This window comes from Photinus pyralis, unplaced genomic scaffold (genome assembly GCF_008802855.1).
Source record: "Photinus pyralis isolate 1611_PpyrPB1 unplaced genomic scaffold, Ppyr1.3 Ppyr1.4_LG10, whole genome shotgun sequence".
NCBI lineage: Eukaryota > Metazoa > Arthropoda > Insecta > Coleoptera > Lampyridae > Photinus > Photinus pyralis.
Window position 1 is genome coordinate 3,521,936 of NW_022170250.1, and position 17,788 is coordinate 3,539,723.

Below are 17,788 nucleotides of genomic sequence, written 5' to 3' on the forward strand. Positions count from 1 at the left end.
AAGAAACAGATCTGCATATATTCGGCCAATGGGAGATGTAGGATTAAACTAGGATACCACTCAAGAGTTTAAATAATAAAAATATATCACACCACTTCCATCTGGAAGCTACGAAGCTCTGGATAGGACACATAGGAAATTATTTTGTAAATTACAGTGTAACTGGGAATTACACTAATTTACAGTTGTAACGGTCAAGGATAATTGCCAGTTACAACTGTAAATTATAAACTAATTCCCAGTTACAACTGTACTTTACAATATAATTACCTGTCCTATCCAGAGCTTTGTAGGAAGCGCCTATTGCATCGGGAGAGCCGAAAAGATAAATTTGCGATTTAGAAAATGATATTGGTAAGAAGTGGCAAGAGGTTTGGTTGGCAACAGAATTTTCTGAAAGCTACAGCGATACAATGGAAATCAATTTCAATCCGATTAATTTAGAATCAGATACATTAATACACTTTCAAATCGCCCATTTTTCGCGTCTACTTCACAGAAAGCAAAATTGTTGGCTAAAGTGTTATAAGTGTGAAAATAAATGTCAGTGATGCATCAACTGGAAATTTTCCCTCTGTGAATTTTCCTTTTTGGTTTTAGATATTTCCTAAATTCACTCAACTTCTCTGAGAAATACTGGAGGGGGAGCTGGAACTACGAAAAAGGGCAAACGCCTGAAGATTGCCGCATCTCAAGACGGGGATAATGCAAAGTACAGGGTAATTATTTATTCATACACAAAATTGTAAATGTAAAACTTAACATTCGTCTTAACGGATTAACATAAACTCTCTTGAAAGCGGATTGTTTTAAGTAAATAAAAAGGCACATTTGCGACAATAGAAAAATATATAAAAACTCCCAAACGTGCCTTTCGAAGGTGGACGAACATTTAGAGTAATGTAAGAAAAAGGTACTTTTTCCCAACATCCGATTAATCACAGATTTAGATTATTGAAACTCCTTGCTCGGCGTCGAAATGCCGACCGCCTCCTCGTAGCCGGGCTTCTTCAGCTTTCCCTTTTTCTCCTTCTTCGTCTTTTTCGTCTTCTTACCGCCGGTGTCGAGCAAATTTACGACCTCGTGACTGGCGTGATGCTTCTCGCTCACCTTTTTCTTCTCCTTCTTCTTCTTCGGTTTCTTTTGGTCTACATGCGCCATGGTTACCCTAAAGCCACCGTTTGTTAGTCGCCCCCCGAGAGCATGCAACTTACGTTTCCAGATCGATGTCCAGGGCGCGATGGGGATCGTCCAAGTTGTCGTGGACGCTTTCGGTGTCGGATAACGTGGCGCCTTCGGGTAGCTCCATGTTTTTGTTGACCATCAGCGTGGATCCGACGGTCGGCTCGGCTTCGTCGGACGAACTCTCTTCTTTCTTTGCCTTCTTTTTCTTCTTCTTTTTCTTGTCGCTCGTCAGGTACTTATCGGATCGCTTATGGCTGCTTGTTACGAGCTTAATCGGAATGTCGAGCTCGCTTATTGGGATGCTTTCGACGTTTTCATAGTCGCGCTTCTTCGCCGCCCCCTTCAGGTAGTGCGGATTATTCATCTGCTCCAACTTTCTCGCCTCGCGACTCTGCAAAGTGACGTTCAGTTGTCGCCCCCCCACCTGATTCGCCCTTACCTTTTGAAGCTCCTCCTCGGTCGGCTCGACGTGCTTCTCGCTCTTGTATTCAGTCTTATCCGGTTTAACGAAGAGATGGTCGTCGTAAATGTTGTCGCTGTCCGATTCGGACTCTTCAAGCGGCTCGTGTATCCAGGCGTCTAGATCTAAGCTGAATGGATTTTTATTTTCAAAGATTGGTTTGAGTAAGAAGCGGATATTGACAAAATACAGCGTTGCCAAGTGTGTCTCATAAGCTGAGAATTGCCGGAAAGAAACGGATCTTCTCACGAGACCTTGTACGCACTCAATTAAAAAAATTAATAACTCGCGCAAAAGACGATAGTACTGTCGATTTTAATGAAAATTAGGAAAGTGCGACTTAATTTTTCAAAAAAAGTAGACAATTTTCTGGGAGGGTGATGCCGAACTCGCCTTCGGTTCGCTCGGTAATTTTCGGCGAGATCGGCAAATAATAACACGCGCAAAAGGCAATAGACCTTGAAATTAGTTCCCTAATCGACCACCTGGTGGCGCCACCAGTGTGAATAACAAGCGGCGTGTATTTCATGTTGGTGACTGCACTCATTCACCTTGGCAAAGCTAAATTCTGAAAACGAACTCCAGAAAAATACGTACCCATCGGGAACGGGAACCTTCTTTTGGGCGCGGGGTGCGACCGGGTTAAGTTCACCCGCAAACAACGATAGCAACTCGGCGGCAAGTGGTGCGTCCCCCTTTTTTTCATCGAACGAATCGTCGTCCATAATTTTCCCGTTGGTCTCCTGCTTTCCTGCAGAGGGAACGCGATAAATCAAAACCACAGAAAAACTATAGCACTCACTTTCCGAAATTGCATCCCTAACAATTTTGACGATAATTAAAGTGGTACTCGAGCGTTCCTGCACTTCGAGTTCGGCCGACTTGATGCTCTCGCTCAATTTCGCGTCGATTAAGTCGCAGTACTTGATAATCTCGTCGTACTTGCACTCCGTCTCGTACCGTTCCAAAAGTCGGGCGAACAGTTTCAAAATGTTGTGAATGAAAACTGACTCGATGTGTTGCGGCAGCGCCTTGTACTGCAACATCGCCATGAGCGTTTGCTCCACATTCTTCAACTCGCTAAAATAAAGCGCTAGATCGGAGTGATCGTCAGTAGACTATGGGCATACCTAGCGAACTCGCCACAGAGCCAAGCGGCGGCGTACAGCACATCTTGCATTATCGAAAGTTGAGTAGACGACGAGTAGACCTCGAGTAACTGCGCCATTTCGGCGACGGCAAACGAACGTATCGCCTGCACGCGTATCGAAACGTCCATCAGCTGCGCGGCGATCACGTGCCCCTGCTTCGACCCGAACTCCATCTGCGCCAGCTCGACGAGCACCGTCACGTACCACTCGAAATTGGTGATGAACTGGTAATTATTCTGCGAGCAGATCAGGATGATCTTACTCAGCAGCTCGTCGCGGTACATCGTGCCCTCGGCGCGATCCATGTGGACCATCAGCTTCTTTACGATCTCCATGAGGTTCTTCTTCGAGACCATGCCGTAGAGTAAATCGAGCGCGCGCAACCGTATCGACTCGTCCTTATCCTCCATGCACTGCAAAATCAGATCTTTGTGCGCCTGCACGCTTTTCGGATGGGTCTTGAGTATTTTCGACATGGCCAACAGCCCCAGGTACTTTACTGCAACAATCATAGACGTAGACCCTGTATTTTAGCCCCTATCTCCTTTGGAAATCAGCGAACTCGCACCAGTGAGTAGAACAAAAGACAAACAGACTTACAATTTTGATCCGAATCCTCGATCAGTATCCTCAACTTTTGGACACAGAGCTGTATGCTGGCAGCGTGATTGGGCATCCCCGACGATATACTAATCAAGACCGCTATCACCGTATTGATGCACTCGTACAGGAGACTCATCGCCGACGTGCTGAAATCACAGCGAGGATTAGACGGCGAACGCAACTACGCCCGGACGTACCTATGGATTAAATTAGTTAGGGGTTCTATCAACTTTTTGCCTAGCCGAGGTTCTAAGGGTGTTAAAGCTCCGAACTAGAACAGAAAAACAAAACCACAGATACCTTGCGATCAGGCTCACCAAAGGCACGGTCAGTTTACGACCGAACTCGTAGCTGTGGCCCGTAAACGAGGCGCACTAACAAAGGCGATTATGCGAAGCTCGTCCGCCGAGACCACACTCACCAGCTTAATGATTTTGATCAGCATCCAGTTGTTGGTGCTGGTCGTCATCAGTTTGAAGAACACGGGAGCGAGACTAAGGTAGTTTTTGGGATTCTTCCGCGCCAGCTCGCACACGACGTTAACCGCCGCCGACTGCACGCCCGGATCGGGATCTTCGAGCTTCTCCTTGAGGCGGGGGAACGCGGGACGCAAGGCGTCGGGGTACTTCAAGAAGACCTTGTACATCATTAGGACCGCCTTCTTACGTATGTACGGCTTGGTCGAATTTAACTGAAAAGCACGACTGCTGAATTTGCCACTCGATCCGACGACTTACTAGCGTTAGAATATCGTTGGACAAGTCACGCGCCAGGTCGGCGCTGATGTAGCAACTCAGCGAGGTTAAGGCCAGGCCCGATTCGTACTGATTCTGCGAATTGAGCTCCTTTCGTATCATATTCGTTGTTAACATTAAGAGCTGTAAGCAAACGGTCAGCATGTTCGGCGCGCATCAGTCAGGGGCGGATTATCCATAAGAGTTTGGGAAGGGGTATTCAAATGTCCCAAGTAGTACCCTCCACATAAGAGGACTCAAAAACACCCCCTAGGCCGTCGGTCTCTCATAAAAGCGGTGAGACTCAATACTCTCAAGAGTACCGGAGGTCTGAGGGGTATGGAATACCCCCCACCACACACTACTGTTAGCAAAAAAGGGGACTCTATAACCCCCAGCATACAATTATTCTAAATGCTAAGGGTAAGAGAGAAAGACTTATTGAGTCCTCCTTTTTACTAAGGTTTATGCATGCTGGGGGGTATTCCAATCCCCCGGTACTGTATTATTTTCGTGAGGGAGTTGATGGCTCAATGCTTTTAAACGATAACGCCACACCGGGGGGTCTGGAAAACCCCCCAGCACGCATAAACCTTAGCAAAAAGGAGGACTCAATAAGTCTTTCTCTCTTAGCCTTAGCATTTAGAATAATTGTATGCTGGGGGGTATAAAGTCCCCCTTTTTGCTGACAGTAGTGTGTGCTGGGGGGTATTCCATACCCCCCAGACCCCCCGGTGTGGCGTTATCGTTTAAAAGCATTGAGCCATCAACTCCCTCACGAAAATAAAACAGTACCGGGGGGACTGGGGGGTATGGAATACCCCCCAGCACACACTACTGTCAGCAAAAAGGGGGACATTATACCCCCCAGCATACAATTATTCTAAATGCTAAGGGTAAGAGAGAAAGACTTATTGAGTCCTCCTTTTTGCTAAGGTTTATGCGTGCTGGGGGGTGACCCCCCGGTGTGGCGTTATCGTTTAAAAGCATTGAGTCAATTCCAGACCCCCCGGTGTGGCGTTATCGTTTAAAAGCATTGAGCCTTCAACTCCCTCGTGACAATAAAACCCCCCTTAAAAAGGGGGACTCTATACCTCCCAGCATACAATTATTCTAAATGCAGAGATAAGAGAGAAAGACTTATTGAGCCATAGATGCGATGGACTTAGATTCGTTACATAAAAATGCACGGGTGGGTTGGGGGGTGGGAGCTAAGTTAATTCGCCCCTGTAACCACTTTACCTCCGAATCGCAATGAAAAGATTGACTTGCTGCCAAATAGCCGATGCGTTTCAATGTGAACTTATTGGAACTCATCACTTCGATTATATTAAAACCAGCCCAGGAGATGTCGTACCCGAGCATTTGTAGCTGAAGTGAAACTTTTATAGAAACAACATCTGAGCCCTTTATACCTACGTAAGTCAGTTTCGCAATCGCGTTGCTCTTCACCGAAAGATTATCCTGCCTCAGCTCCTGCTTTATGTCCTCCATGCATTGCGAGATGTACTTCGCCTGCAATTCGCACCCCTTAGTCGATAAACATAACCTCGAAATGTACGAACCTCATTCTCCTTATTGTTTCGTATCCCTCGCACGAGATCCGTGAGGTTTTTATCGAACATGCGTTCGAAGTTGCCTTTCACCTTCTTCAAAGCCATTTTTCAGCTTTAAACATCAATTAATATGGCAAGGGGGTAGGTACCTAACACTAAACATCGATTGCAGTCTTTCACGCGAACGGGGAGGGGGGCCCAGCCGAAATAAAAAAAACGCGCCTATTTTACTATCACAGTTAAATCGTTACCCATTGTTTTGTTTGACCGATAAGTAGCTTTTTTGAGGAATTAAAACCCAAAACGGCCACGTTTAAATTACCGAAACCAGTGGCGTCGCATGCTCGAACAGCTGTGGGGGCGGTGTCACGTGGCGATTGGAGCCGAAAATGGACGAAGATTGACGGCCATTTTTGTACGAAGAAAGGAATGCACTTGTCGCCCTACTGCTTTTCCAGAGCGGTTTCTGTATTTAGAGTAAATCACTAAAGGCTCTGGAAAAAGGCCAACACCTCGGGGTGCTCTGAAACCTCTGGAAAGGCTTTTGATTTTGAACCTTTACCTCTAATCTCTCTCCGCCGCCGGAAAAAATCAACATAAAAGCACCGGGGGGGGCGTTGGAGTGTTTTAAAAAAGCTCCAAGTCCTAAGATCTAACATACTAGAGAAAGTTACTCTGAAAAGTGCAGATTTCGAGAACTTTCTGGACGTTTTTTTAGAAGAAAGCACGAAAAACGTATAAAGGAGTCTGCTAGATTTGGTAGACCTCTGGAAGATAATGCCATAATCAAGAAAAATGGACAAAGAGTTCTGGTTCAACTAACAGGCGATTAACTGCCGAATACAGTGGCGTATGTGAAGTCATTAAAATAATCATTAATTGCACGATTGATGTGCCATTAAAATTTTACGATTACTCTGCGACCTTTAATAAATCGTTTTAAGACCGCGACTCTACGACCTTAGTCTTTTATTGGCGAGCTTCGGGCGGGAAATTCAAATTGCATGCCGTCCAACTAATTTGAATCGATGTGGTCACGCATTCAGAAATGATGACAAAGAGTTTAAGGCGCAAGACAATAGAGAGAGTTAGGTCAAAAATAGCCAGTGGTCAGTTCGTGTGGGTTCTCGAAGGGTGGCCGCGATGATTTTTTTCGCGTACAGACTCGAGCGTTGTGCAAATTCGCGCCGCCCGCATTTTGGGAATTGGTGAGTAGATAAAGGGGGATTTTTTGATTGGAAATTAATAATTTCGAAATGCCGGGGGGGTCAAGAGATGGGCATTCGTGCCGGCGATCGTCTATCTATCACGCGAACTGAATAAAGCGCGCATCATAAATTATTTGAGAGCGTTTACCCTAAAACGATCATGTCAGTTCTTTCAAAGTGATCGTTTTGAAAACTCCTTGGGGCCGAATGAAAGTGGAAAGTTCTAATTGGTCATGGCTAATTTATGTACTATGCAAATGTAATTAGTGTTGTAATGTCTAGTTCCCATAGCTACGGCAAAATTCAAGTTCATGGAACGCAATCAATAACTTATCTTATGCTTATTTGTGTACGAAAACGGCCCCTTAACCTTGTCCTCTTTTCTTCCACGAAGTCCCGATTCATTCAACTGTTAAGGGGGCCCTTTTCCGGGGAGATCTGCTGGCCACGTCGAAAATGAGCTATTGACACGTATTACTTTTAGGAATCAATCGAAACGTAATTGAATATCAATACCTACATTTTTCCCAGTAACCCATTTGTCACCCGAATGACATACTTTGTTTTTTAGATAGCAACATGACCCGATCTATCGAATGATGGCTGAGAACGTAAAAGTTATCGTACGATGTCGGCCAATGAACAAAAGGGAAATCGAATTAAAATGCAAGGTAAACTCCCCTCAAAAAAAACCTCGCGGTAATCAGAGTTTCCCCCCGCAGTGCATCATACAAATGAAGAATTGCATGACCGAAATTTGGGACCCAAACGAGGGACCATCATTTCCGAAGCAGTTCACCTTCGATTCGGTCTACGACCAGGAGTCCTACACCGAAACAATCTACAATGACATCTGCTATCCACTGATCGAGGTAGGTACGGTGTCCACGAGATGAGACTGATTGATTTCGTAGAGCGTGCTCGAGGGGTACAACAGTACGATCTTTGTGTACGGACAGACCGGTTGTGGTAAGTCGTTCAGCATGGAGGGTTGCAAGAGTATGAATCCTCCGGAGAAGGGTATCATTTCGCGCGCCTTTGAACACATTTTTGAAGCCATATCGGTGACGTCAGGCGTCAAGTATTTGGCGTTGGCCAGCTACCTGGAGATCTACAACGAGCAAATAAGGTAAGCAATTAACTCTGGCGATCGCTTTCATAACCCATGATCTGCAGAGACTTATTGCTTCCCAACGAGAGCGCTCTCAATTTAAAAGAAGTTCCAAACGAAGGAGTGACCGTGCCCGGTTTGACGATCCATCCAGTCCACAACATCGCAGAGTGCGAGGAGATGCTGAACTTCGGTTCAAAAAACCGAATGATCGGCGCTACGCTCATGAACCAGGTGAGCTCGCGCTCGCACAGCATCTTCACGATCAGCATCGAGCAAATCTCCAACGATAACGAAACGATAAGAAAAGGCAAACTGAACCTGGTGGACTTGGCCGGCTCCGAGCGCCAGGCGAAAACCGGCGCGACCGGCGACCGCCTGAAGGAAGCGACGAAAATCAATCTCTCGCTGAGCGCGCTCGGAAACGTCATCTCCGCGCTCGTCGACGGAAAAGCCAAGCACATCCCGTACCGGGACTCAAAACTCACCCGCCTCCTCCAAGACTCCCTCGGCGGCAACACCCGCACACTGATGATCGCCTGCATCAGCCCGGCGAGCCGCGACTACGACGAAACCCTCTCGACGCTCCGCTACGCGAACCGCGCGAAAAACATTCACAACAAACCTCGAATCAACGAGGACCCCAAGGACGCCATGCTCCGCCAGTACCAGGAGGAGATCTCGAGGCTGCGCAACCTGCTCGAGGACCGCCGCCTCGGCTCCCCGCTAAAAATCGAGGACATCTCCGACGAGGCCCAATTCGAGCTCGCCAAGCTTCCCGCGCACACCAAGCGCGACCTACTCATTCAGGAATTCCAGGAGGAGATGAAGAAACTGAAGAACCTGCACGAGAACGAGAAGAGCGAGAAAGAGAAGATCTTGAAGCAAATCGAGGGGATCAAGACCGAGTATCAGCTGCACATCGAGCAGCTGAACAGCGAGATGGAGGAGAAGAGGCAGAAGAGCACGTCGAAGGAGGAAATCTTGCAGCGGATCGAGGCGCTAAAGGCGTCGATGATTGGCGGCGAAAAGGCGGACGACAAGGAGCTGTCCGAGAGGAGGAAGCGTAAAAAGCAGGCCTCCGAGAAACGGCTAAGGTTCGTTGGTGTTTGAGGGTTCCCCTGACAATTTACTTTTAGCGCAATTGCACACGTTTTGGCCAAGATCGACATGAACGAAGACAGAGAGCTGCTGCAGAGTCAGTATATGGACATCAGTCAGGAATTGAAGGTGAAGACCGACGCGCTGAGGAAATATCGGCACAAGGTGAGTTGTGGTACCCCGTGGAGGACTGGGTGACCGGTTTTGTTTAGGTTAAATCGCTCGAGAAGGAAATCGGCGATATCCAAAGCGAGTTCCAAGTGGAGCGAAACGATTACCTGGAAACCATCAGGAAACTGAACCGCAACACGAAGCTGCTGTCGCAAATCACCGAGAAGTTGAGTGGGACGTTGAAGAACGAGTGCAACTACAAGCAAGTGAGCCGAGCGATTTCCGTACGCATTTCTCACGTTGATTCTCCTTTCAGGGATCTGGAGGCGATCAAGGAGCAAGCGATTTGGATCGAAGACTCGCAAAAGTACAAATTGCCAAACTTAGTGGTGCATAGGACGAAACTGCCTCCACCCGGTAAATATTTTTTTTAAATTGTTCGATGCTAGGGGGATCGCCCAACTTTTTTGGCTGACCTCGTAAATACTTATAGGTCGTATACACGACAGCCTAACAGCACCGGCCCGACTTGAAAGCGATGCAGAATCGCTAACGGACGATTCAATGCAAAATTATTTAATGCAGGTGAACACATTTTTAAAGCGTCTATAGTCGAGTGAATCGTCCGGATGGTTTTAATATTTTTCAAAAAAGAAAGAGAGAGAAAGACAAAAATTTGATGCACGTGTTTGTTCCATGCCGCACAAAGGCCAAAATCGCGAACCGTCAGCTAATTCGTCCAAAAGCAGTAACCCGTCGACGCCGCCAGACGACAACAGTCAGGTACGGGTACCGCCGGACGCGAACCGATTAACCGTTCAACTTTTTAGAAGTCGGACAAAGTAGATAACGAGGACATTATCGGTAGCTACTTCAAGCCAAGACGTGCCACTGAACTGCTGAATCAGTCGTCCAGGTTGGAATCGTCGGTCTTTACGACTTGGAGAGGTAGGTCGAGTTGTAGTCGGGAGCTAACATTTTCCAAAGGCTCGATCGATTTTCCAGATTTCGCGAACAAGACCAAGCCCAGATCGAGCGAGGGGGTCCACTCTCCGACCATTATGAGCACATTTTCCTTTCCCCACAGCAACTGGTTAAATGGTAGGTATTCGGAACCATACCCTGTACGCAGGGGCAGGACCCGGGGGCACATGAGCTGTAAAGTAATCGGGACGTTGGGAGTAAATTTCCGACTGAAAACAATTTCGGCGTCCCAATTACTTTGCAGCTCATGTGCACCGGTCCTAAGAGTGTACGGTGGACCACCGTTGGCGTCTATGGGTGAAGGCTCAATTTGTAAATTTGAGGAACTTTTACAGGAAACGCGTTGGGAATGGACACAAGTAATCGACGACCTTTACGACTGGAAGCGCTGCCCCTAATTGAAAAGCGGCGTAAAAACACCAACTTAATTCTACCCTGGATGTAATTGCTATTTTTATAACATAATCGAGTGTTTGAGTGATATTTATTAAATTTGCTATAAATTATATCTCGAAAGAATTTATATTTTTATTCGGTTTCAATAAAGTTCTATTCTAAATATTTACTGAGTCAGTGCTACTTCAATTTCAGTTTATAAAAAGAATCCCACCCTAACATTTCAGAAGGATTGGCTCACAAATAACAAATGTGAGTTGGGGCATGCGCAATAATAGTTATGCGGCATCCGACTGGAAGGACCAAATGTAGCGTTAGGCTTTTTTCATAAGCTGCACAGAAAAAAATCCTTGCTTCGTGTAAGTCTCGACACCATAACGAACCAAATAGCGAAAAAAGTAGCACAATAGCTCTTAAGACAAAAATCTAGTAGTGACAGAGACGTAGGGACGGATACTATTTTTTTATTTTTGTGGAAATGCACTAAAATAAGAGGTTCCGAAAACCAACACAAAATTCCTGTAAACTGTATGATATAGAAAAAGCTCCAGAAGGGACTAAAAAACTCTTCCAGATTATTTAAACAGGTACTTCCAGGATCCAGGCAGAAATATTTAATTATCATAAAAAGTTGCGGGTGACGTCACCTCGCGTCACCCATAACTCCGCCCACATGCGCAATATCATTGGTAGTTCCAATAACTACCACTGAAGGACACAGCGCATTATTTTGAACTTTATTTGAATACAAAATGCGGAATACTTGGAAATCTTATCACAGTCCAACGGGATGCTTATTATAAACAGCTTGCTCATACGACGGTGGTAGATCCTCGGCGGGCACAATGTAAGGAGGGGGGCGCTCCTCCGGCACCACCCGTGCGAGCTCTACCAATTCGGGCTGATCTCTGACGGGCTGTTGGCGACACCGTCCGTTAGGAGTCCACCAGTAACGTTTCAGTATGCAGAACGCTACGGCGAACGCTATTCCAACGAGGAAGATTACGAAGACTGAAATGATACGATGAACGAGTAACATTACTAGTCGAGCCATTACCTACTATCCAGAAGTCGCCGTAACTCAACTCGGAATTTGCACCGGTAAGTAAGAAGGTGGACGAATCACTTTCGGAAGACTCGGAGTCGACGGACCGCTTGTGTTTCGCCGGATAAATGTAATTGAACACTTTCCTTTTGAGGCGCGAGGAAATTTTGTGGGGTAGTATTACGATGTGCACCGAGAGAGTACAATTTGAGTCGTCGCTTGTGCAGAGATAGTCCCCTTGGTGTTTTAAACGTACCGGGTTGAAAGTTAGGCGGTGTTTTGCTATGGTACTCCCGAGTCTGCAATGAAAAAGGTACGGTACTCATTAAGAGACTGTTATTTACCTGGTCCATGCAGTGTTCTCGTGCCCCCCGCAGACCAGGGAAAGATTTGAGCCTCGAGTTGTTACGACTGCTTTGGTGGATATCGACGGAGAATTTCCACACATCTGCACGGTTAGGTTGTAGGTTTCCACGCAAGAGGGATAGCATGACTCGACGATGCAAATTATACAACAAAGCAACACCAGAAACAACATCGAGATTTTGTTATATTCTTGCTTAAATGTAGGTCGATTTTTAGAACTACAATAATTGAGATGAACTATTCGATTATTGTTCATTAGAACTACACAGTTCTAATCAAAGTACTCCATAAGTTTCCATACACATGAGTAGTGTCATTGAGCCAGGGGTTGGACCAGTATTCAATACCTTGTGTAGAAATGAAAATCAATATTTGGGGGGGGGGGGGGGGGGGCATAAAATAACCCCAGTCCCCGTTCTCTTCTAGATTCTTCCCTAAAACGTTTAGAGCCTTTGCACTTGCACCATAATTTAAGGAAAACCTTAAGATGAACGTTCCACTTGGGGGTCTGGAATACCCTCCAGTAAAGAAAGGTCTTTGTGATGGTTGTTGAGAAAAATTGAAAATTGAATCTTCTTCTGAAAAGAATTCTTTTTTCATGGGAGGTATTCTATACTCCCCAGACCCTCCCGTTTCTAGAATATTTGCACTTACACCATAATTTTATGAAAATCTTAAGGGCTGCACGTTTTAAGGACGAACGAACCTGGAGAAGGGGGGGGGTTGGAGGATAAGGAATATTTCCCCAGTCAACGAAAATCTTTATGATACTTTAGAAATGAAAATCGAATCTTTCCCTTTTTTTCCTGGTGGTTATTGCATATTCCCCAGACTCCTCGGTTCAAATTCTTCTTTAAAACGTTTAGACCTTGAGTACTTACACCATAATTTTAGAAAAATATTAAGCGCTAAACGGTTTGAGGGTGATGGTACCTCCGGGGGGTCTGGGGGGTATGGAATACCCCCCAAGGAAACGAAGATCTTTGTGATGGTTGTTGAGAAATGGAAATCGAATCTTTTTTTCCTCCCCATAGAGCCTCTGGTTCTAGATTCTTCCCGAAAACGTTTCGAGCCTTTAGTATTGACACCATAATTTTAGAAAAATATTAAGGGATAAACGGTTTGAGGGTGGTGGAACCTCCGGGGGGTCTGGGAGGTATTCTCCCAGTAAACGAAGATCTTATTGTGATGGAAAATCGAATCTTTACCCTTTTTCCTGGGGGGTATTCCATGCCCCCCGGTTCTAGATTCTTCCCCAAAACGTTTAGAGCCTTTGCACCATAATTTAAGGAAAATCTTAAGGGCCGAATGTTCTAAGGGCGAACGTACCACCGGGGGGGATATGGAATACTTCCCCAATAAACGAAGACCTTTATGATACTTTTCCTTTTTTTCCCTGACCTTAGGTATGGGTCTCGTGATGGCAAGAAACTGCATACCCCAATTGTTGGTTGAGTAGTTCGTAGTTCCTGATACGATTAAGTAATCTTGTTTCCATAATAGCAAAATTTATATTGACTTCTAATCAGTTATTATCGTGTTATCATATAGCATATACCGTATGTTAAATTTTTCCCCACCACAACGCGTCCAAAATAGAACTTTTAACATTGTCGCACGAACCGGGAAAAATTAACACGAAATTTTCTGTAAAAATTAGAACAGAGAAACCGCGCGTCGAAGGTCAAAGCTTATATTAAATCATCAGGCTAATACCGAATACCAGTTTAAAAATTGTTTCAAGGTTCCCATATCCTTTTACGCGTCGGCATCTAATTTTACCTTTAAGTGTTCAATGATAGACTTAAAAATGTTGCCGATGAAATGGCACGTCGTTGTCGCGCTAATGATCGGAGTTGTCGCCCTGATTATTTACGCGGGTGAAAATGCCGCCATCAGCAATGGGAAGACGTTGAAATTGGTTCACATCGTAAGTTGCGAATTTTGTAATTTTCTGATTTTTTTTGCGCAGATTTTCAGGCACGGAATACGCACACCCGCCGATACTTATCCGAACGATCCATACATCAACGATGACCTGTATCCGGTCGGGTGGGGGCAGATTACTAATGTAAGAAGCCGTAGCAAATAGGAACGCTCGGTATTTTTTTATCGATTTTTATAATCCTTGTTATAGTCAGTTGAAATAGCCAACTGTTTCAGGAAGGAAAACAGCAACTCTATGAGCACGGGAAGTACCTCAGGAATCGGTATGGCGCCTTCCTAGGTGACCATTACACACCAAGCGAGTACTACGTCCAAACCACTGACGTCGACCGCACCAAAGTTTCGGCTCAATGCATAAACGCGGGACTCTGGCCTCCCAATGCAGCTCAAAAGTGGGGAGCACTGGACTGGCAACCCATACCGAGCTACTCGGAACCGTTAAACCAGGATGATGTAAGAGCACTAAACGTAATCGCTCACTGGCACCCTCTGTTTCAGCTTCTGCTAGTGAGACGCCCATGTCCAAAGTACCACAAAGAGTTGCAGCGTGTAATTAATACAACCGAAATATCGAACAGGCTGAGGGCGTCCCAAACTCTCTTCGCAGATCTCACCAAGCACACGGGAAAGCGAGTAAAAGACTTCGAAGATGTTCAGGACATATTCACCACGTTAATGTCGGAGGTAAGCACGAAGGCTTAAAGTTTCCAACTGAAGCTGTCATTGTAGGAGGCTTTCGGTTTGAAACTGCCCCCGTGGACGGCGGAATTTTACCCAAAACGAATGCTGAACGCGACCGTCTTCAGTTACGTGCTCAACGCTTACAACAACAACCTGAACCGTCTCAAAGGCGGAGTCCTGGTGAAGAAGCTAATCGCGGACTGGACCGCCGCCACTTCCGGCGGTAAACGGAAGGCCTCTCTTTTCATCGGGCACGACTCGACCATCGTCAACCTGCTCAGCGCGTTGCAAATCTGGGAGCCGCAACTGCCGGGGTTCGCCATTAACGTGCTCTTCGAACTTTCCCATAACGGAACGCGCGACGAGTACGGGGTCGAGATATTTTTGCGCAACTCCACCAACGTTTGGGACGAGCCCCATCGTCTGACGATCCCCGGTTGCGAAACATTCTGCCCGCTACCGAAGCTGATCGAGCTGACCAAGGAGGTCGTCCCCGACGACTGGGACGAAGAGTGCAAGATCGCCGATGCGGGCTACATTCCGCCGACTCTCCGCGGACCTTAAGATTTTTTATACATTAACAATAATTACTACCTACTAATAAATTTGTTCATACAATGGCCTTTTACAAATTGCGTAGAGCTCCACGGAAAACAATTGAATTTTCAGAAAAGTCAAAGAGAAAATGGAGAAAGGCACCGGAAGAGTTTATCGTCGAAAGGGTAAGCGATCCTTGATTTTCCCCATATCCGAAATCGGCAATTCCAGTTACCTTCACCGACAACTCGACGCAAAAACCCAAATCGGCGGATTCGCAGCAGCGCAAGGAAGCCAAAAAGTTGCGCAGCCGTAGCCTGTACACGACCAACTCGTATTTGAGCGAGGAGACTTTGAGTATTCGCGATTTGAAACCCTACGAGGGCGTACCGTGGCTTCCCAGACTGAAGTCGTGCTACGTGGACGATTACTCGGTGAGTGTTTCGGCCGTGGCCTAGGCTCACGGGGTGATTTTAGGCTGATATCTGGCACGAGGAGGGCTCGTTTGGAAGCAACTGCACGATTTCGTCCCAAGGCATCATTTCGCTACGTCTGCACGACCGCATCCGCGTCGACATTTCACTGGAGAAAGCCGTGCGCGTCATGAATTACAAGAGCGGCATCGTGCTAGCTTTGAGTCCCACCGGAAGTTCCGCAGCTCTTTTGCATCCAAACGGGCGCGTCTACCAGTACGGGTCGCGTGTCGAGATTTTGGCTCACGACTCCGGCGGCAACAACAAGTGAGTTTGTGGCGATTCTACCTAAAGTCACTAGGTATAGAAAGTACCGCAATCATCCGCCATTTTTTGCTGCCAACTTAAAAAAAATGACAAATAAAATCGGAATAGCTGTCATTTTTTATAACCTAACTTCATAGTACTGTCATGTTTTATAAAAATATATACAGATATCTCCAAACAGGTGGAACAATCCCTAACATTAAAGTTACTAGAATCTTGTAACTTCCGCCATTTTTGGGCAAAAATCATGCGTTCTCTCTCTAACACACGACCCCAATGGATTGCGGTACTTTCTATATTTAGTGACTTTAATTCTACCTTTCGATTAATTGAGCGTTTAGGTACGCGAAGATGTGGTACAAAGGTGTCAGCTTCACCAGTGATCAGTGCGCCTTGGTGTACCTGGTCGATTCGGCCGGTACGCGCACCACCACCGACACATTTTCGGACTTGAGCCAAGATTTCTCGGTGAACGTCTTCTACAGCGACAGTCCGCACTTGGACACCTCCGCCTACGGCTCCCAAAACATCAGTGACGCCTTCACCGTCTTGCACGGCTCAAACTTTTGGGTAGCCGAGGACGGGACGGAAAACTGGATCATCAACAACATTCGAATCTCGCAAACGTCGGACGGACTGGTTCGGTAAGTTGCGAGCGTCCTCGGGCACACTCTCACCGAGTCTTCGCAGAATTGGGCGCAACAGTAACAAGTTCTCCCTCCGCACCTCGCCGACGAACGGCTCCGCATCGGTGAGTTCTCCATTCCTGCACTGCACCGGCTCACTGGGACAGACGCGTCACTTGTTCGTGCGCAGAGGCGAACGGCGCATGCACTACGACGGATCGAGCTTCATCGTCCGCAACGCCGGACACTCCGCGGGTTTTGATGAGAAGCATCAGCTTAAAGTTTACTGAATTGACTATTAACGCACGCGAAACGATGGCAATGGATTTAAACAAAAAACGTATAGTTTTAGGCACAAAGTAAAATAGAGAGCTGTCTTTTAATGAGGGTTCAAAAATGGAGGTGGTTGTTTTAGAAACGAGATCCTGTCATCCGTGCGCCTTTTCTGTGTTAACAGCTGTAAAACGTGTTTCAATAAAACCAAAGTCAAAATGTAGGATAATTCCTTGCCACCCTCCAGAAAAGTCACCACCTCTCGCTGCTCAGCAAATATTTTCAGAGCCTTGTTGCCGCATTTGACATCGTGGTCGTAATCAGCTTCGTTACTTCCGGCCGCCATTTTGCGAAAAGATCCATATATGGTTATCAATTTACATTCTTTTGTTTCAACGTCTTTTATTGCGAATTCGAGTACTGATATCTTAGTCTATTTCCAAGCTTAACGTGTATTTTCAGATTATTCGCTTCCGTAGAACTCTAAAGAAGTCGAAGAATTTGAGTGTCAATATTAAACCTGATTTGTTGAGAGATTTTACTTGGGAGATAAATTAAGTATACAGAATCAATGTAGCTACTTTTGTTTTTGACTTTTTGAGATGTTATCATATCTTACTACTCATGAAAGATAAAAAAAATTGTAAAAACTGTTTCTTTTAGATATTTTTAGGTAGAATCCAGTGGCGTACTCAACTAAATTTTGGACCACAGTTTCTGAGATTTGACCCAATGTTGGTATTTTTTGAATGCAACACCCTGTACAGGGTGTTTTTTTCGGAGCTTTAGTTAAACGTTTCTGGGAAAGTAAAATAGGTAGGTTTTTGAAAATTTGTACTTAGGAGTTACGCTGAAGGCCGAATCGATGTAAAATACTTTCCAAATGGCCGCACTTCCGGAAACACCGGAAGTAGATAGTAACTTCGTTATTTTAAATAGCAACCCCAATTTTTTATTGGGTTTTTGGATTCTA

General features: G+C 45.8%; 5 protein-coding genes across 10 annotated transcripts; 3 read left to right on the top strand and 2 right to left on the bottom strand.

The window, feature by feature from the left end:
* Window positions 1–713: 713 nt before the first annotated feature.
* Window positions 714–6,054, bottom strand: LOC116160871 (AP-3 complex subunit delta). 2 transcript variants are annotated; one of them, XM_031474010.1, is made up of 13 exons: window positions 5,699–6,053; window positions 5,553–5,648; window positions 5,376–5,504; window positions 4,137–4,277; window positions 3,821–4,090; window positions 3,597–3,670; window positions 3,397–3,545; window positions 2,776–3,295; window positions 2,448–2,725; window positions 2,243–2,396; window positions 1,625–1,775; window positions 1,215–1,576; window positions 952–1,168 (listed from the first exon to the last, which is right to left on the bottom strand). In XM_031474010.1, the coding sequence occupies exons 1-13, from the start codon at window positions 5,792–5,794 to the stop codon at window positions 952–954; spliced, it is 2,637 nt and encodes an 878-aa protein (XP_031329870.1). In that variant the 5' UTR covers window positions 5,795–6,053. The 2 variants fall into 2 exon arrangements, with proteins under 2 accessions (XP_031329869.1, XP_031329870.1); XM_031474009.1 differs by having other exon boundaries at window positions 714–1,168; window positions 2,243–2,725; window positions 5,699–6,054.
* A 607-nt stretch (window positions 6,055–6,661) lies between these two features.
* LOC116160872 (osmotic avoidance abnormal protein 3-like) lies at window positions 6,662–10,760 on the top strand. Of its 5 annotated transcripts, none has more exons than XM_031474011.1 (12): window positions 6,666–6,897; window positions 7,469–7,568; window positions 7,620–7,769; window positions 7,812–8,026; window positions 8,074–9,105; window positions 9,148–9,274; window positions 9,322–9,482; window positions 9,537–9,637; window positions 9,930–10,003; window positions 10,051–10,168; window positions 10,226–10,321; window positions 10,540–10,759. In XM_031474011.1, the coding sequence occupies exons 2-12, from the start codon at window positions 7,494–7,496 to the stop codon at window positions 10,647–10,649; spliced, it is 2,259 nt and encodes a 752-aa protein (XP_031329871.1). In that variant the 5' UTR covers window positions 6,666–6,897; window positions 7,469–7,493; the 3' UTR covers window positions 10,650–10,759. The 5 variants fall into 5 exon arrangements, 3 of the variants coding, with proteins under 3 accessions (XP_031329874.1, XP_031329871.1, XP_031329873.1); XM_031474013.1 differs by lacking the exon at window positions 6,666–6,897 and adding an exon at window positions 6,994–7,395 and having other exon boundaries at window positions 10,540–10,760; XR_004143340.1 differs by lacking the exons at window positions 10,226–10,321; window positions 10,540–10,759 and having other exon boundaries at window positions 6,662–6,897; window positions 9,322–9,486; window positions 10,051–10,112.
* Window positions 10,761–11,323: 563 nt separating this feature from the next.
* On the bottom strand, window positions 11,324–12,242 carry LOC116160874. Its single transcript, XM_031474016.1, has 3 exons — window positions 11,990–12,242; window positions 11,658–11,944; window positions 11,324–11,611 (listed from the first exon to the last, which is right to left on the bottom strand). The coding sequence occupies exons 1-3, from the start codon at window positions 12,181–12,183 to the stop codon at window positions 11,376–11,378; spliced, it is 717 nt and encodes a 238-aa protein (XP_031329876.1). The 5' UTR covers window positions 12,184–12,242; the 3' UTR covers window positions 11,324–11,375.
* Window positions 12,243–13,581: 1,339 nt separating this feature from the next.
* On the top strand, window positions 13,582–15,257 carry LOC116162170 (venom acid phosphatase Acph-1-like). Its single transcript, XM_031475716.1, has 5 exons — window positions 13,582–13,941; window positions 13,984–14,082; window positions 14,175–14,411; window positions 14,457–14,642; window positions 14,688–15,257. Exons 1-5 carry the CDS (start codon window positions 13,807–13,809, stop codon window positions 15,201–15,203), a joined length of 1,173 nt encoding a protein of 390 aa, XP_031331576.1. The 5' UTR covers window positions 13,582–13,806; the 3' UTR covers window positions 15,204–15,257.
* Window positions 15,223–17,036, top strand: LOC116162171. Its single transcript, XM_031475717.1, has 5 exons — window positions 15,223–15,361; window positions 15,408–15,610; window positions 15,654–15,916; window positions 16,258–16,560; window positions 16,607–17,036. The coding sequence occupies exons 1-5, from the start codon at window positions 15,325–15,327 to the stop codon at window positions 16,830–16,832; spliced, it is 1,032 nt and encodes a 343-aa protein (XP_031331577.1). The 5' UTR covers window positions 15,223–15,324; the 3' UTR covers window positions 16,833–17,036.
* Window positions 17,037–17,788: the final 752 nt, after the last annotated feature.

Bases quoted from the DNA above. Each gene is read 5' to 3' on its own strand.
- LOC116162170 (XM_031475716.1), top strand. From the start codon at position 13,807: ATGATAGACTTAAAAATGTTGCCGATGAAATGGCACGTCGTTGTCGCG. The intron at 13,942-13,983 runs GTAAGTTGCGAA...TTTTTTGCGCAG, and splicing joins CGTTGAAATTGGTTCACATC to ATTTTCAGGCACGGAATACG. The intron at 14,083-14,174 runs GTAAGAAGCCGT...CAACTGTTTCAG, and splicing joins GGTGGGGGCAGATTACTAAT to GAAGGAAAACAGCAACTCTA.
- LOC116162171 (XM_031475717.1), top strand. From the start codon at position 15,325: ATGGAGAAAGGCACCGGAAGAGTTTATCGTCGAAAGG. The intron at 15,611-15,653 runs GTGAGTGTTTCG...GGGTGATTTTAG, and splicing joins GCTACGTGGACGATTACTCG to GCTGATATCTGGCACGAGGA. The intron at 16,561-16,606 runs GTAAGTTGCGAG...GAGTCTTCGCAG, and splicing joins ACGTCGGACGGACTGGTTCG to AATTGGGCGCAACAGTAACA.
- LOC116160872 (XM_031474011.1), top strand. From the start codon at position 7,494: ATGATGGCTGAGAACGTAAAAGTTATCGTACGATGTCGGCCAATGAAC. The intron at 8,027-8,073 runs GTAAGCAATTAA...CATGATCTGCAG, and splicing joins ATCTACAACGAGCAAATAAG to AGACTTATTGCTTCCCAACG. The intron at 10,322-10,539 runs GTAGGTATTCGG...GAACTTTTACAG, and splicing joins CCACAGCAACTGGTTAAATG to GAAACGCGTTGGGAATGGAC.
- LOC116160871 (XM_031474009.1), bottom strand. From the start codon at position 5,794: ATGGCTTTGAAGAAGGTGAAAGGCAACTTCGAACGCATGTTCGATAAA. The intron at 5,505-5,552 runs GTAGGTATAAAG...GTTTCACTTCAG, and splicing joins CGATTGCGAAACTGACTTAC to CTACAAATGCTCGGGTACGA. The intron at 3,296-3,396 runs GTAAGTCTGTTT...TGATTGTTGCAG, and splicing joins CGAGGATTCGGATCAAAATT to TAAAGTACCTGGGGCTGTTG.
- LOC116160874 (XM_031474016.1), bottom strand. From the start codon at position 12,183: ATGTTGTTTCTGGTGTTGCTTTGTTGTATAATTTGCATCGTCGAGTCA. The intron at 11,945-11,989 runs GTAAATAACAGT...TTTTCATTGCAG, and splicing joins GAGAACACTGCATGGACCAG to ACTCGGGAGTACCATAGCAA. The intron at 11,612-11,657 runs GTAATGGCTCGA...GTATCATTTCAG, and splicing joins CGGCGACTTCTGGATAGTAG to TCTTCGTAATCTTCCTCGTT.